Source organism: Podarcis vaucheri, assembly GCF_965113315.1.
Source record: "Podarcis vaucheri genome assembly, chromosome: 5".
NCBI lineage: Eukaryota > Metazoa > Chordata > Lepidosauria > Squamata > Lacertidae > Podarcis > Podarcis vaucheri.
The window spans coordinates 85580218-85595508 of record NC_138763.1 but is presented as its reverse complement, the minus strand read 5'-3'; the positions used below and the strand labels follow the sequence as shown (position 1 = coordinate 85595508).

The 15291-nt window shown below is 42.4% G+C and overlaps 1 protein-coding gene across 15 annotated transcripts in view; it reads right to left on the bottom strand.

Annotated features, from left to right (window-relative positions):
• Positions 1 to 15291, bottom strand: part of DLG5 (discs large MAGUK scaffold protein 5) — a 114620-nt gene that overhangs the window by 73654 nt on the left and 25675 nt on the right. Inside the window, exon 1 of one of the 15 annotated variants that reach the window (XM_082225105.1) lies at positions 13488 to 13596. The exons of the other annotated variants lie outside the window; for them this stretch is intronic. Coding sequence (XP_082081231.1) covers positions 13488 to 13581 — 94 coding nt within the window. The 5' untranslated portion in view covers positions 13582 to 13596. Of the gene's footprint in view, positions 1 to 13487; positions 13597 to 15291 lie in introns of those variants that run through there. 15 annotated transcript variants of the gene reach the window in all.

Here is a 15291-nt window from a genome sequence, read left to right as displayed (position 1 = left end):
ATTGAAATATATGTTACCAAATTTTATGCTTCTCTGCTCAGTATGGGATTCATCGGGATTCTACGAGAGTTAGTCCAAGTCACACAAATATAAGGAGTAAATCTCAGAAGATCAAATATTGGGCTTTTGTAATTCCCCCTTTAAAAGTTTTATTGGCCAGGTGTACAGAAAAATTCAGTACAAAAAGAAAACACCTACTGTGGTTCATAGAATCCTTATAGAAATTTTTAATCATCACCAGAATGGGGCCATAGTTTACTGAGAAGCTAGCAAGCAAACCTCTGGAATCCTTAAATCCAACTCTGGCATTTCACTGCAGGTGAAAGAAGTTATGCAACTGCATGAATAAAGCACGTGCTTTTCAATTCAAACAATAAAACTTAGACTCTTGGTTTTATTAAAATGAACCTAGTGGAAGTGGAAATAGTTTAATCAGACTACTGCTGTCAATATTAAATTACGGTAACTACTCTGATCATATTGCAAACCATGGAATCAGCCATGGAGAAGCAGAAACGAGACTCACAGTATACGATAGGGGTAAGGGAGGTGATCAGAAGTTTGAGGAAGTACATTCTCTCAACAGTTGCCAAAAAGAAAATCCACTCCAAGTATATCTACTTTAACAGATCTCAGTAAATACTACCTTCATCATTATAAGCCATACAAAAACAAACTTTTCATTGTTGTTCTTTTCGCACCCAACATGATGGATGCTAGAAACCAATACCTATGACCTGCAACACAACGCAGTTGTGCAATAACCTCCCTCATGTAGGATGATAATGCTCACAGTGCAATGATTGTCAATCTGACAACTGACCTTGGTTCTCGGAAAGGGAGCATTTCCCAAGGCAACAGCAGTATAAAAGGGTGTCTGACTCATCAATAGTTGGCAGACAGCTAGTGTACATTGTGAAATCTGGTACCACATTAAGGATCTCAACACTGCCATATGAGAAAAAAATGGGCACACAGTCATTATGCACTGTTTCACACAGATTTTTACAGTAAGGGTTTTTACATTGTATTTTAAATAGCTGTATTTGTTCTGCAGAGGACACAGATAACTTGCATTATGTGGTGTATATATAAATTCTGTTAATTAACAAATAAATGAAAGATGTTGGGAATTTTTCTACCTCTGCCATGACAGAGCTATAATGTAGCATTGGGATGGAGAACATGTGACCTTCCAGATACTTTTGGACTAAATTTCTCCGATCACTGTCCATGCTGGTTGGGGATTATGGGAGTTGGAAGTCCAACATACAACAGGTTCTCAGTTCCTGGTGTAGTACGTGTTTGCTGCCCAAGGTCATGGTAAGAATCTCTAGATTAACAGTGGTAAATGTTCTTGCTTTGCCAGAATTTGGGTTCCTACTCTTGATAATATGCACTGCAGAACATTAATCATGCACACCAATACTTTAACCGGTTTAACTGTTTGTTTAGTATTTCTGAATGTCAGTTGCATCCTGACAGTTTGATATTAAAGCTCAGGCAATACAACCATATGATGAAAATTTGGCACATACCAAGAAGCTCAGACTATGGTAAAACAATCTTTAAAATAGAAAAGGGGAAATATAACCATCTGGATTCTATTTTTCACTTGCAATTTGTACGTGGAGCAAGAGCTCATCTCTAAACTGTGTACGTGTTGAAGGTTTGCTTGAAAGCTTCCCATATTAACAGGAAAACCACTTTGCTCCATTAGAGGGAAGAAACATTACCTCTATCTTTTTTTTTTTTTTATAAAATTTTTATTGGGTTTTCCATTTTATATAGACAAAAACAAAAACACAAAAAACAAATAAACACATAAACAAAGAAAAAAAAAGAAAACAACAACAAACATATATACTTTCCCGAAGATATTATTTCCTAACCCTGGTCATTGACTTCCCCCTACCCCCTCCCTTGCATCCCCATTTCCAAATTTATGTCAGCAAATTGGCATTTCCCTGTCCTAATATTAGTCCTTTTATAAAAGCAAACAAAATTATTTTTTTCTAAGTTGGACCTCAATTCCCTTCCATCGATTTCCCATTTTGTCTTGAATAATGATCTTTTTAACCAAATCGCATAATCATGAGTGTTGTTAGAACTTAATTTTTCCCTCCCTCCCATCCCCGGTTTGCGTCCCTTCCCAAAGCATGTCCAAAATAACAGTTCTTAGCCCGGGTTCCTCACGTCCGAGGCCCTCCAGTCTCTTTCAGTCCCTCTCCGCCGGTCTTGTTGGTAACCCTTTATGCCAGTCGTCACATCTCGAAAGAGTTCTTTCACCATCAATCCAAAGTCTCTTCCCATATTTGCAAACAGCTGCTGAAGAGTTTCCACAAGGCATGAATCTTGAAGGTAATCAAAGTCAGAGTCTATGTGGAGGCCCCAATTATATTTCTTTATTTTAAATTCCTTAATTTCATAGACTCCCAGGGCCTCCACTTTCGTCTTCTGCATCTTTCGTGGATTTATAGTAGATTTACTCCAATAATCTCCTTGTTTGTATTCCACAGGCGTCAGCTTCTGCTCAATATTTTCCCACATCACTTCTTCTCTTTCTTGTTTTGTCTTCTCCTCTGCTTTTATTATCATTTCTGGTTCAGCTGTGGATTCTTTCTCATTGAGGTCCTCTTTACATTCAGCAGGACTACTTGTTTCAGAAGTCAAGGTCATCAATTGTTCACTCATAGCCGTAGTCTGCTCTTGTAAGATTCCAACCAAATAAAACATCCTTTCGATTTCTCCCAGTATCTTTCCATCCACAGCCATTGTAATTCCACAGAATTCCCTCTAGAGGGAATCTGGTTACTTAGTAATCTTTTCCCCAACAGTCCTCTGTCTTGTTATTGTTTCTTTATTTCCAACAATTTTAGATCAATTGTAACTCTTTTTAATCCAGAGGTAACTTAGGTAGCAATTTTCCACTATTAACAGTCCGTTTGACAGCTTTGACAGCTGTCAAACTCTGCACTTCTTAAACCAGCTCCAAAGCAGGACGCTCCCGGGCCCGGGAGGGGGGGTTGTTTACAACGGAACATACAACATCCAACACTCCTCTCTCCTGCTCAAAGTTTCCAAATCTTGGAAGTTACTGTCTTTTTTTAAAACTCACCCTTTACAGGGTAGGCACTCCAGCTTAGTTCTTTTTTCGTTGCTCTAGATCGTCTGCAAGGTAGGGGGTGCGGACTTCCTTTTAGCACATCCCCCGATCGTCTCAAATTCAGTGGATAAATTTCTTAAAAGCCAAGTCCAAATTACTCACGGGTTGTTTTTTCAGCCGAATTTCAAGGAAGGAAGTCAGCGCTCTCCGGTCATGGCTCGCGGCTTCGCTCAGCAGAGGTAGCGATGGACTCTCAGTGCCGCGCCACCCCCCGTATCCCCTCCGCAGCCTTTAAAAAGGCTCTTCGCGAATCAGGGGGGGCGTTTAAGGCACCCGCCGAGTCTTCAGTCCGCAGGCATTCCGCGCCTGCGGTTTTAAGGGTCCCCGTGTCGCCGGCACGGCAAAGACCCGTCCCCTGCTGAGCCGATTCCCTCCGGAGCTCGGAGGGAATCCGCCATTCCCAGATCGCGTCAACCCCGGAAGTCGAAACATTACCTCTATCTTAAATGGATTACAACTCAGTAACTCAGGCAGGCAAACTTTTCAGGTGATAATCAGTGAAGGGAGAGGGCACTATCAAACCTGCTCTTCTCATTCCTGATCCGAGCACTGAATGTTTCTTTTACATACAACCTATCTGCATGTAGACTCTATGAAGACAACCCAATCAACACATGGAGGAAAGCATGAGCAACAAGTGCAATCCCATTGCTCCCTCCTACACCTGGCATCTGTTCATTATCCCTAGAATTAAGGTAATCTGCATAGGACATCAGACACCACACTGAATGAACTATGGTTTGCAACAGACATGGTTTAGAACTCAAACCATGGCATGTTTAACAAACAATGGTTCAGAACCATTTGATCTTATTCTCCACCCTTTCAGCTTCACTCTGTCTCCACTGCAGGGACTTACAGAAATAAACCATAACTATATTTCGTCAATTCGGACACTGCACCAAATCACAATTCAACTTAACCATGACTGAGCCTTATGTTTGGGCTGGAAAACATGAATACTATATACAGAAAGTAAAAAAAAAGTTACCTACTACTATATAGATATATAAAATGACTGGAGGGTTAATCGTCCTTGCCTGCACAATGTAAAATTTGCTTCTAACCCTTGTAACACAAAGAATTTTGCGCTCAATTTATCTGAACAGTAAATGTTGCTTGCCAGACGTGCACTTGCAGAAGACATTTTCTTCAAAGCTTAAATAAGAGAGGCCATGTATTATACAAGCTTTCAGAAACTATTATATTCGTTTGGTAGATAATGCTTGATACGCCAAAGGCAAAAAGAAAGAGGGAGGGTAAAAGTAAAATGCCATTTTTACTATGAGCTTTAGGGTTCCTATGATCTTTTTATTAAACTACACTGGTATATTAATATAAGTTATAAGACCTATTACATAAAACAAGCTGGTTCCAACCATTCTACTGAGGAAGAGAGACAGCCCTCCAAGTCCTTGGTGGCTTCCCCTCAGAGCTCCGAACTCAAGAGTGAACTCATGCATGCAATATCCAGTGATGATTTTCATGTGTGAGACAGATTAGACCTATATAACAGAGCTTTCAGATCCCTGCATGTCATCTCAAGCACAATCTCTCTCATAGAAGGCACCTCATGCTTCTGCCGTGAGCCATCAAGTGTGTTTTAATCAAAAGTTGAGATCTCTGCACTGGAGATTCAACGAAACCATTTTTGCTCACTAGATTAGGGTTGCCATATGTCCGGAATTTCCCAGACATACCCATGATTCGGCAGTCAGAAGCAGTGTCTGGGCGGAAATCGCTGAAATGTCTGGGAAAATCCAGATGCATGGCATGGCAACCCATTTCGGAAGTGTAGATTTCGATGCATTGCCTTAAAAATAGCTTGTTAACTTCATTTTAAAAAAAGAAAAGATTGGGGGGGGGGAATCAACAACTAAAACAAAAACAAAGCTATGGACAACCCTACACTAGATAGGAGACTTCAGTCTAGGAATAGCCAATATGGTGCCCTCCAGGCTATGGATACAGTGAGTTGTAGTCCAAAATAGCTGGTGGACACCATACTGGCTGTTCCTGGTTAAATTCCAGCATATTTAAGCTGCAAAACCACTGATTCTCTGTCTTGAACCCACCATCTTAAAACATGGATTATACGGGGAATTGTGTGCTACATTAAAAACTTCCCTAAACAGGGATGCTTTCAGATGTCTTCTAAAAGTCAGATAGTTGTTTATTTTCTTGACATCTGAAACGTGTTCCACAGGGAGGGCGCCACTACCGAGAAGGTCCTCTGCCTGGTTCCCTGTAACTTTGCTTCTCACAGTAAGGGAACTGGCAGAAGACCCTCAGAGGAGGACCTCAGTGTCCAAGGTGAGCGATGGGGGTGGAGACGCTCCTTCAGGTATACTGGGCTGAGGCTGTTTAGGGCTTTTAAGATCTACACCAACACCTTGAATTTTGCTCGGTAGCGCACCGGGAGCCAATGAAGATCCTTTAGGACCGTTCTTATATGGTCCCAGTGGCCACTCCCAGTCACCAGTCTAGCTACCGCATTCTGGATTAGTTATAGTTTCCAAGTCACCTTCAAAAGTAGCTCCACGTACAGCGTGTTGCAGCAGTCCAAGCGCGAGATAACCAGAACATGTACCACTCTGGCAAGACAGTGTGCAGGCAGGTAGGGTCTCAGCCGGCGTACCAGATGGAGAAAATGCCACTAACATGGTTGCACAAGCATCTGTGCAACCATTGGTGCATTTTGCACATTGCCAAAGGTGCATTGCCAGAGGTACATTTTTTAGTTAAGTGCATTTTTCTCTTTTCATGCTCTAGGTCAGCCTTTGTCAAACTCGTACTGTCCAGATGTTGATGGAGTACAGCAAGACAGCCCTGCTGTAGCCAAACAACATCTGAAGGACCAGGCTAGTAAAGTCTGCTCTGGGCCATTTTTACCTTACATAATCACAAGGTCTTTTCAGCATCCAGAAGGACACTTCTGAATCCACTGTGCTGAGATGCGGTGTAGTGGCTCATTGGCCAACTGGGTGTGTTCCCCCCTGCCTAGGGCCCACCTCTTGACAAAGATCACGCTACCAAGACATCTGCCTGGCAGGTACGGTGAGGTGAACAGTTGCCGTTGGATCCAAGCTAAATGTCAACAAAATTTATTTTACTTGCAAGGGTTATTCCACACGTCTTGTGGCAGGACTGACACTGAGTGCCCGCTCAGCAGAAAGCTGCAGTCCAGGGTAGCAAATATAGTGAGCCCTCCAGCTTGTTACATTTCTACACTTAACAAATGGTGTGTGATGTGGCCGTTAAGAGGCTCACTATTAGAGAACCTAATTCCACAGAAGAATTTCCGATTTCCAACACAACACCCACCCACAAAACAAGTATCAAAGGGCAAGAAATGCACCATTAAACGAGGAGATCTGCTTGCCTCTTCTTAATGCCTGCATTTAATCAAAATGGGAACTCATCCTTTCATTCCCGTAAACTCATTTGATACTGTATAACTCACAGCGGAAGAACAAAGGAGGAGATTAGAATACACAGTTTGAAAATGACGAAACGGGTATTCAGAAGGCCCAGACCTCCGCTAGGTAAAAGCAAACATCTCCAAGATTAGGCAGAGAGTGAGTTACTGCATCCAGCTCTTTCATTAAATGCTGGGAACTGGGTATTTCCCACTGCAAAATATGCCAGAGGGCAAGTCTGTAACTGCTGGCAGCAGGAGGTTTATCACATGTGTGGCTCAAGCTATTCTCTAGTAAATCAAACTTGAACAGTGGGGAGGGAAAATCAACATTATAACTCTTCAAATGTATTTATGTAAAATCAAAGGAAAACACTCTAGGCCTGACTTTTCTACCCACAAACTTTTAACATTATTATTAGCATATTAAAAAAAATGCCAGACCCAACGATCATTTGGTCTGCGTAATGCTGTGCGTGTGCTTCAAGACCAGAAATGTATTGGACTCCACTGCACGAGCCTGGCCACGTGGATTGAAGGCAAGCCTTGCTCCGACTGGCTGCACCTGCTGAATATAACACTAAGCTACCATAATGTACACATATTGCGTGCACCAATACATTGTCTGAATGCTCCCACTTTGCTCTTCCTTTGGCTAAAGAGGGAAAGCAAACCATGGGGTAACTAGCTTACCATAACATCCAAACAAGCACATATGTGGTTGTCTTTCCCAACGCGAACCACAATCTGAAGGCAATACTTTTTCCTGGCCTCCTGTTGTAGTTTTGTTTTGGAGTTGTTGTTGTGTTTTTTTTTGGGGGGGGGGGAACAAATCATGAATGCTGGTTCAGGTGCGATGCTAAGCCAGCAACACCATGGTCTGCTGCCCAGTCAACTGAGGCAAGAGTGAAGTGGGATCTCTTGAACTGCATATGCCATTTATGATTTTTAAAAACTATGTAGCTTTGCGTAGTGTTACGCATGAATTATAACACTGCCACTAGCATTGTGTTTAATTACTGAATTAATATACTGCCTTTCCTCCCAAAGGATCCCAGGGCGTCTTTGCTAACTCCCAGAAGGTTCATAGTCCATTCATACAAAGTGCTGACCAGGCCTATGGGAACTCAATGTTGTCCTGCAAGAGAGAGGACTTGCTCAACTACCCTCCTTGAACTTTTCTGTAGCTGAGCACCACAGGGAAGATCAGGAGTGATGCTATCATCCATCCATCTTCTCATGGGGAAAACACATAATCAGCTTCCAAGGAACACAAAAGTTCTTGGACCAATTTGAAAGCCACCACATTGCCCAAAGGCACCTCTCTGACTAATGCAGCCCATCAATTAACCTGTTTAGATATCCAACCTTGAGAAAAAACAGGGAGGGAGACAAAACACATCCCTTTGTCCGCAACAAGTGTATGGAAGTACAAGAAGTGTCAAAATGCATGCTTTCAGTAAGTGCAGCAGAAAAGGGGGAATCCCCAGGCAAATTGTGTGTTGGTGGGGTGGGGAGCAGGAAGCAAAGGAGTAGGAGAAAACATTTGAAACCCAATGCATTTCAGACCTCACAGCTGCTTCATCAGGGAGTTTCAACTACTGAAGTTCCACCTTTTGTTATATAGGGTTGCCTTTCCTTCCACTGTACAGGCTGCCAGCTCTTAAGCCTGAGAGATGCTCCCACTCCAGTACTTCCTATATGATTTTTTTAAAAAAAGAAATGGCTTCAGTTTGTTATGACAGGAAAGAAGCTGCTTGAGGCCTGCCTGAGGGGAAAAGAAGCTGAAGGAGTTACACTGGTCACCTCAATGGAAATGATGTTGTGTGTCAATCCAAAATCAAATCATGGTAACCAAGCCACAAAGACCATCTATGGGCCAATAAATCATGGCATATGCCCCCTGTGCTCAGCAGACGGTACCACACTTCTAAAAGATAAAGAAGCTATTGCACTGCACTGGAAAGAACATTACCAACATCTCCTTAACAGCAACCCCCTCGTAGCTGCTGAGGTCCTCTCACAAATTCCGCAAAAACAAGTTAGCGATGAGCTTGCAGTATCTCCAAATCTGGGAGAGTTATGTACAGCTATTACCCAAATGGAAAACAACAAAGCCAGCGGACCTGATGGGATACCTGCCAAAGTCTCCAAAGTGGGTGGAATTGAATTTACACAACAACTTCACAAGTTCATTGAAAAAATCTGGGAGAGAGAAGAGATCCCAGCAGATTTTAGGGGTGCCAAAATTATCAATCTCTTTTAAAAAGGTGACAGAACTGATTGCGAAAACTACTGAGGCATCTCTCTATTAGCTGCAGCCGGCAAAATTCTTGCAAGGATCTTAGCTAACCATCTCTTAACAATATCCAAGGTGACCCTTCCTGAATCCCAAAATGGTTTTCGGCCTTCTAAGGGGACGGTGGACATGATTTTCACTGCTCGGCAGCTTCCAGAAAAATGCAGAGAGCAAAACCACCCCCTGTATATTGCGCTTATTGCCCTAACTAAGGCTTTCGACACTGTAAATCGTAATGCCCTGTGGACTGACCTTCTGAAAATTGACTGCCCAGATAAATTTGTAAACATCATTCGGCTCCTCCATGATAATATGATAGCAACAATCGCAGATAAAAATGGCTCTCAAAGTGAACTATTCACTGTGGGATCAAGTGTTAAATAGGGTTGTGTTATTGCCCCAACTCTATTCATTATTGTCTTCGCCTTGATCCTACACTTTGTCAAAGGAAAACTCCCAACCGGAGTAGAAAACATGTATTGAACAGATGGAAAGCTCTTCAATCTGAGAAGGCTGAATGCAAAGAGTAAGGTTACCATAACTTCCGTCATAGAGATTCAGTATGCTGATGACAACATGGTGTGTGCACGCTCAGAGGATGACCTCCAAACCATCCTAAATATTTCGCAGAAGCTTACAAAAAGCTTGGCCTATCACTGAACATTCAAAAAACCAAAGTGCTGCACCAACAAGTACAAAATAACCCCTCTGCAGCACCACAAATCCAACTCAATGGTGTAATGCTGGAAAATGTTGATCACTTCTTCTGCCTGGGCAGTTATCTTTCCACAAAGGCCGACACTGATGCCGAAATCCAGCATTGCCTGAGCTCTGCAAGTGCTGCTTTCTCCTGATTGAAGTGCAGAGTGTTTGAGGACTGGGACATTCACAGGGAAATCAAAATGCTTGTTTACAAAGCTATTGTACTACCAACCTTACTGTATGCTTGTGAAACATGGACCACTTATAAACGCCATCTCCAACTCCTCGAAAGATTCCCTCAATGGTGTCTCCAAAATTTTTTACATATCACTTGGGAAGACAGGCGAACTAATACCAGTGTATTGGAAGAAGCAAAGATCACCAGTGATGAAGCAATGATTCTTCAACATCAACTTCGTTGGACTGCTCCTGTTGTGCGAATGCATGATTATCTTCTCCCAAAGCAACTACTCTATTCCAAACTTAAATATGGAAAGTGTAATGCTGGTGGTCAACAAAAGAGGTTTAAAGACTGTCTCAAGTCAAATCTAAAAATATGTAGTATAAACTCTAACAATTGGGAAACACTTGCCTGCGAGCGCTCCAATTGGAGAACAGCCTTTACCAAAGGTGTCATGGGCTTTGAAGCCACTCAAACTCAAGATGTAAGGGAGAAACATGCTAAGAGGAAGGCACGCTTGGCAAATCCACACCGTGATCAACTCCTGCCCGGAAACCAGTGTCCAAACTGTGGAAGGATGTGTGGTTCCAGAACTTGCCTCCACAGTCACTTACAGACTCATTGCTAAAACAGTGTTTATGGAAGACAATCTTACTTGGCTATGAGTGATCACCAAAAAAGAAGGAAGAAGACACTAATGAAAGAAGCAAAAGGAAATCCCACCAGGGTGGGGACCTGCTTGATCTTGGAATTTGCTTAGAAGCTTTCATCCACATTTTTTCTGCCTCCATAACTGTTCCCTCTTCCTGCATTTGAGTGTGTGTTTTGGGAGGGAGAGGGGTATTTCAGAAGCCACCCTCTGGTCCTGTGCATGAGTGAGGCCTAGTCTGCAATGTGAGACCAGGGGGAAAGTGCGGACAAGTGCCTTCTGTGTGTGTGTTTCCGTTGCTTTAGTCATAGGTAATAGCTAATTCCTTCAAACAATGATATAGATATTGTTACTGAGCTATTCCTCACTGCCATAATAACCCTTAACTGCTCTGGACCCTGTGGTCATCACTTGAGGCCCTTCTTTGTGTGCCTCCTCCACAAGAGGTTTGGAGGGTGGCAACACAAGAACGGGCCTTTTCTGTGGTGTCTCCCTGTTTATGGAATGCTCTCCCCAGGGAGGCTTTCCTAGCACCTTCATTACATAGCTTTAGGCACCAGTTGAAAACATTTCTCTATAACCAGACCTTTGGCTGATTGACATTCTATAGCCTTTTAAATGTATTTGTGGGAGGGGGTTATGATTGCTGGTGTTGCTATTATTATATATTTTGTGTTCTCATTTTATATTTTTATGTTGTGAACCACCCTGTGATCTTTAGATGAAGGGCAGAATGAATGAATGAATGAATGAATGAATGAATAAATAAATAAATAAATAAATAAATAAATAAATAAATAAAGTGTGGTTTTGCTGAACACTGGAGTGTTAAAATGTGCATATTTTAATTTTGTGTGTATAATAACCAGACCCATTTTAAGACCTGCATGACTATTAGTTATTAGTTATTAGTTAAATCTGCCACAGCATGCTACTGCGATTGTCTAAAGACCCTAATTTACTAGAACATGCGTTGTTGTTGTTGTTGTTGTTGTTGTTGTTGTTAATCATTTCATTTTTATACTGCTTTATATTTTTAGAGGGGGGAAATCTAAAACGCGGTTTAGACTACATTATAAATCAAATAAAACAATCTAGAGGGGGAAAACCATCAACGAAGTCAAATGCAACACATGTTTCTACCGAGACTTGATAACACTAAATGCAGAAAGGAAACCACTAAGTTTCACTAAAAAAGTGCTGACTATGAACTTCACAGCTTTGTCAACCAGCTTTGGATACTCATTTGATTCATCTTCCCACTGAAACACAATACCTATCTACACACACACACAGTGGCATTCAACTACATTTTACTCAGAGTAAGCCTATTTAAATTAATGGACCTAAATTGATGGTGCTAAATCATTTCAATGGGTTTGAGTACAACATAGGGTATGTTCACACTGGTGGCTTGAAATGCAGCAAGGTCATCCCCCACCCCCCGGCTGCATTTCAAGCCACATTTGTGCAGAGTTCTTCATGTCAGAGAATGGGTGGGAACGTCTTCACTCTATGCGCACAAACCTTTTGGTTTCCCTGTCTCTGTGACCCTCCTGGAACTCCTGTTCATTAAGCTATATTTTACATTCACTTGTTTGCTCATCTGCACTGCACAACAGCTGTTAGGGTATGTTCACATTACCACTTACTCTGCATCCAGTTTTCTAATTGGCTTGAAGCTTGTGAGACACAGAAAACACACAAAGCATCAGTATTAGTGAAGAAACTGCAGGACTGGTTTAGATTATGGCTAACAACGTGTGAACGTGGCTTCTAAAATTAGCAGCGGGAGTGCCTTGGCTGTGGAATAAGTGGTAACATGAATATATTCTTAGCTGAGTATCACTCACAACTATTGCCCTATCGAACGGTAAAAGATTAACAGAACAGTACCTCCTCAGGACATATGTTCATGAAAACAAAGGAATCCCCAAAACATAAGCAACACTACAAAAGGATAGCACAGAATTAGAGAAGGTGAACTCCTTGGATTTAGTCACAGCGGCTGGTGTAAAATAACATTTCCCACTAACTTTATATAATTCCCCTTTTCAGGATAAGTATAGGGCAAAACTGACTAGGCAGCTGAATTTAAGTTTCCTAATTCACAAAGGAAGAACGCAGCATTTTGTTTATGCTGATACTGAGGAAAATGTTGCACAACGTACTCCAGAACAAACCATATGGATCAAATGTCCACATTCTTATTTATCAGTTCTATATGCTGAAGGGTATGTGCACATGTGCATCTCTTAGTAAGCCTTCCTATATTAGGAAACTAAGAATTCAACTAAGGCTGTAATCTTATGTAGTGCAGTGGGTCACCTGTGATGTACCTGTGCATGATGATGTCATCATACACCTCACTATATTCAATACAAGGGTACACCTCTTCTTTGCTGAAGCTCTGAGAAAAATGCTGTTTCTCTAGTAGGGGTGGGGCCTCTGGCCCATATGCCTGATTAGGCACAGCACAAGTCTCAATTTGGCCCACAAGGCGTATCATCACTAGTCATGCCCACCTGCCTCATACCTGATATCTCATGTGACATCAGATGTGGGGCAAGTATAAATGTGGCTACAAAGGAATAATCAGGAGCTTAAATCCTGATTGGTGCTGTTGGAATACTCTCTCTCTCACACTCTGCCAGTCAGCTGATTGATGCTGGAAGCACACCTTCAAAGAGGGTCGCTATAATTGCCCATGAGTTGGTCAACCATTGCAGCAAGACACCCCCACTGAACTATGACAGGTGTCAATCGACTGACATCTTTACGGCATTGTGTGACTGACAGGTGGTGGTCCTGCCTTCATGTCAAAGCTGGCCAATGGCAGGCTGGGGACCGAGGGATCTAATTTGTTGGGCAGATCCAAGTCCCCCACCCCTGTTCTATAGAATATAACGGAAACAAGCTATGGGTGAATAAAAATTGACTGTGACATCACTGAGGCATATGCAGCACCTAATCTCAGTTTTTAAATGGTTTTAGATTTTTTTTTTTAAGAGGCATGACAGATGGGCATGTAAAACAAGCAGCACTTAAAATATAAAAAGGAGGGCAGCTCACCTGAAGGTCTGGTTGCTGAACCAGCTTTTCTACATAACTGAGTGAGGTCTGTTATGTAGGTTGTGCAGGTGGATGGAGAACATGCACACACCATGGATCAAGTCCCTGCTGTGACTCCTTGTCAAAGAAATTAACAGATTTACCTCCACCTGAACATGTTGCTGTAGCTTTGGTGACATTGCATCCCAAACTGTGACAAAGACCCATTTTCAGTAGAAAACTTCACCCTGTGTTCTGTACCAGTATGGGTGAATACATTCACAGCTGATCCTTCATTCCTGGAATCCAGCAAATTAACAAAACAAAGCTTAGACTGCAGCCCTAGACACAAGGACCTGGGATATTCTCTCACTCTAGCTAATTCAGATTGTTCTTTGCAATACAGTGACTGAACAACATAAACCCATTTATTATTTCTAGAGTGACCTTGACCTAGCTCACCTGGTTACTCAAAACAGCAGCAGGCTAGACTGGGGTGGGGGTGTCAAGGAACGTGTATTTCTATTGTCAATCAAAGCACCATCTCCTTTATCCCCAATTACAAAGAGCCACCGGGTATGGTGATTAAGAGTTTTGGGTCAAGGTGCCATCTGCATGCTGATGACACACAGCTCTATCTCTTCATAACATCTGAATCAGGAGAGGCTGTGCAAAACCTGGGGCAGAGCCTTAGAAGCAGTGGTGGAATGGATGATGGAAAATAAGCTGCACTGGAATTCTGGCAAGACAGGGGTAATGTGGGTGACAGTTTCCTGCACCTGAAAAGCTGGTCAATTGCCTGCCCTGTATAGGATTACACTCCACTTGAAGGAGCAGGTACACAGTTTTTTTTTGGGGGGTGCACCTTGATCTACCTGTCATTGGAGGCCCAGATAGCTTCAGTGGCATTGGTGATTTCAAGGTTGGATTACTGCAATGCCTGTGTAATCTGGCAGTGCCTACCTCCTTTTGAAAGCCATATATCATGTGAACACAGCACCATTAAAACATGGTTCTTTTACTTGTTGGGCATCCCAGCCCTACTCAGATATGAGTCTTTGGTCTATTAACACCTAGCCCAGTGTTTCTCGAACTTGGGTCCCCCACTGTTGTTGGACTATAACTCTCATCATCCCTAGCTGGCAGGACTAGTGGGGACCCAAGTTTGAGAAATGCGGATCTAGTCATTTGAAACTGTCACCTCCAGGCAACCAGCCCACCCACAGTATTATTAATTCTGTAACAGCACCTACAGCTATTAGCACTGGTCTTAACACTGTATCAGAGGTACACGGAGCCCACCAACAGGTGGTTGCCTACAAAAAGGGCTTGTCCTTTGGATTGGTTCTGGACTAATTGGTTTTGCAGCTCTTGGTTTTTTTTAATGTTTATGTGATTTTGATTTATCTGACCTCTTTCATTCCCCAACCATTCGATTTCCTTAGATCGCAAGCCTGTTTGGGACAGAACTATTACAAATTTATGGGGTGGGGTGGGGAGAACTGCTGCAAGTTATCTTGAGTCCACAGGACTGGGCCAGGAAGAGGAGAGCAGGTACCAACCTCTTTCATCTGTTATGGGATGAACAAGTGAAATAGTCATTGAAGAACACTCTGAAAAGGGGAGGAGCCAAATGGTTCTTGGTTCCAATAGTGACCATGTAGAACAATCACTGAAGGTTCTGTTAGCAAGGGGCCAGAACTTGCTGTTGTCTTTTAAAAGCATTTGAGTTTTAACAGTTAGCTTTCAATTCTACTCACAGCACAATCTGTCACTGGCTGCGAGGTTGGGAAACTCTGATGCAAGATTGCATTCAAGGGGAACC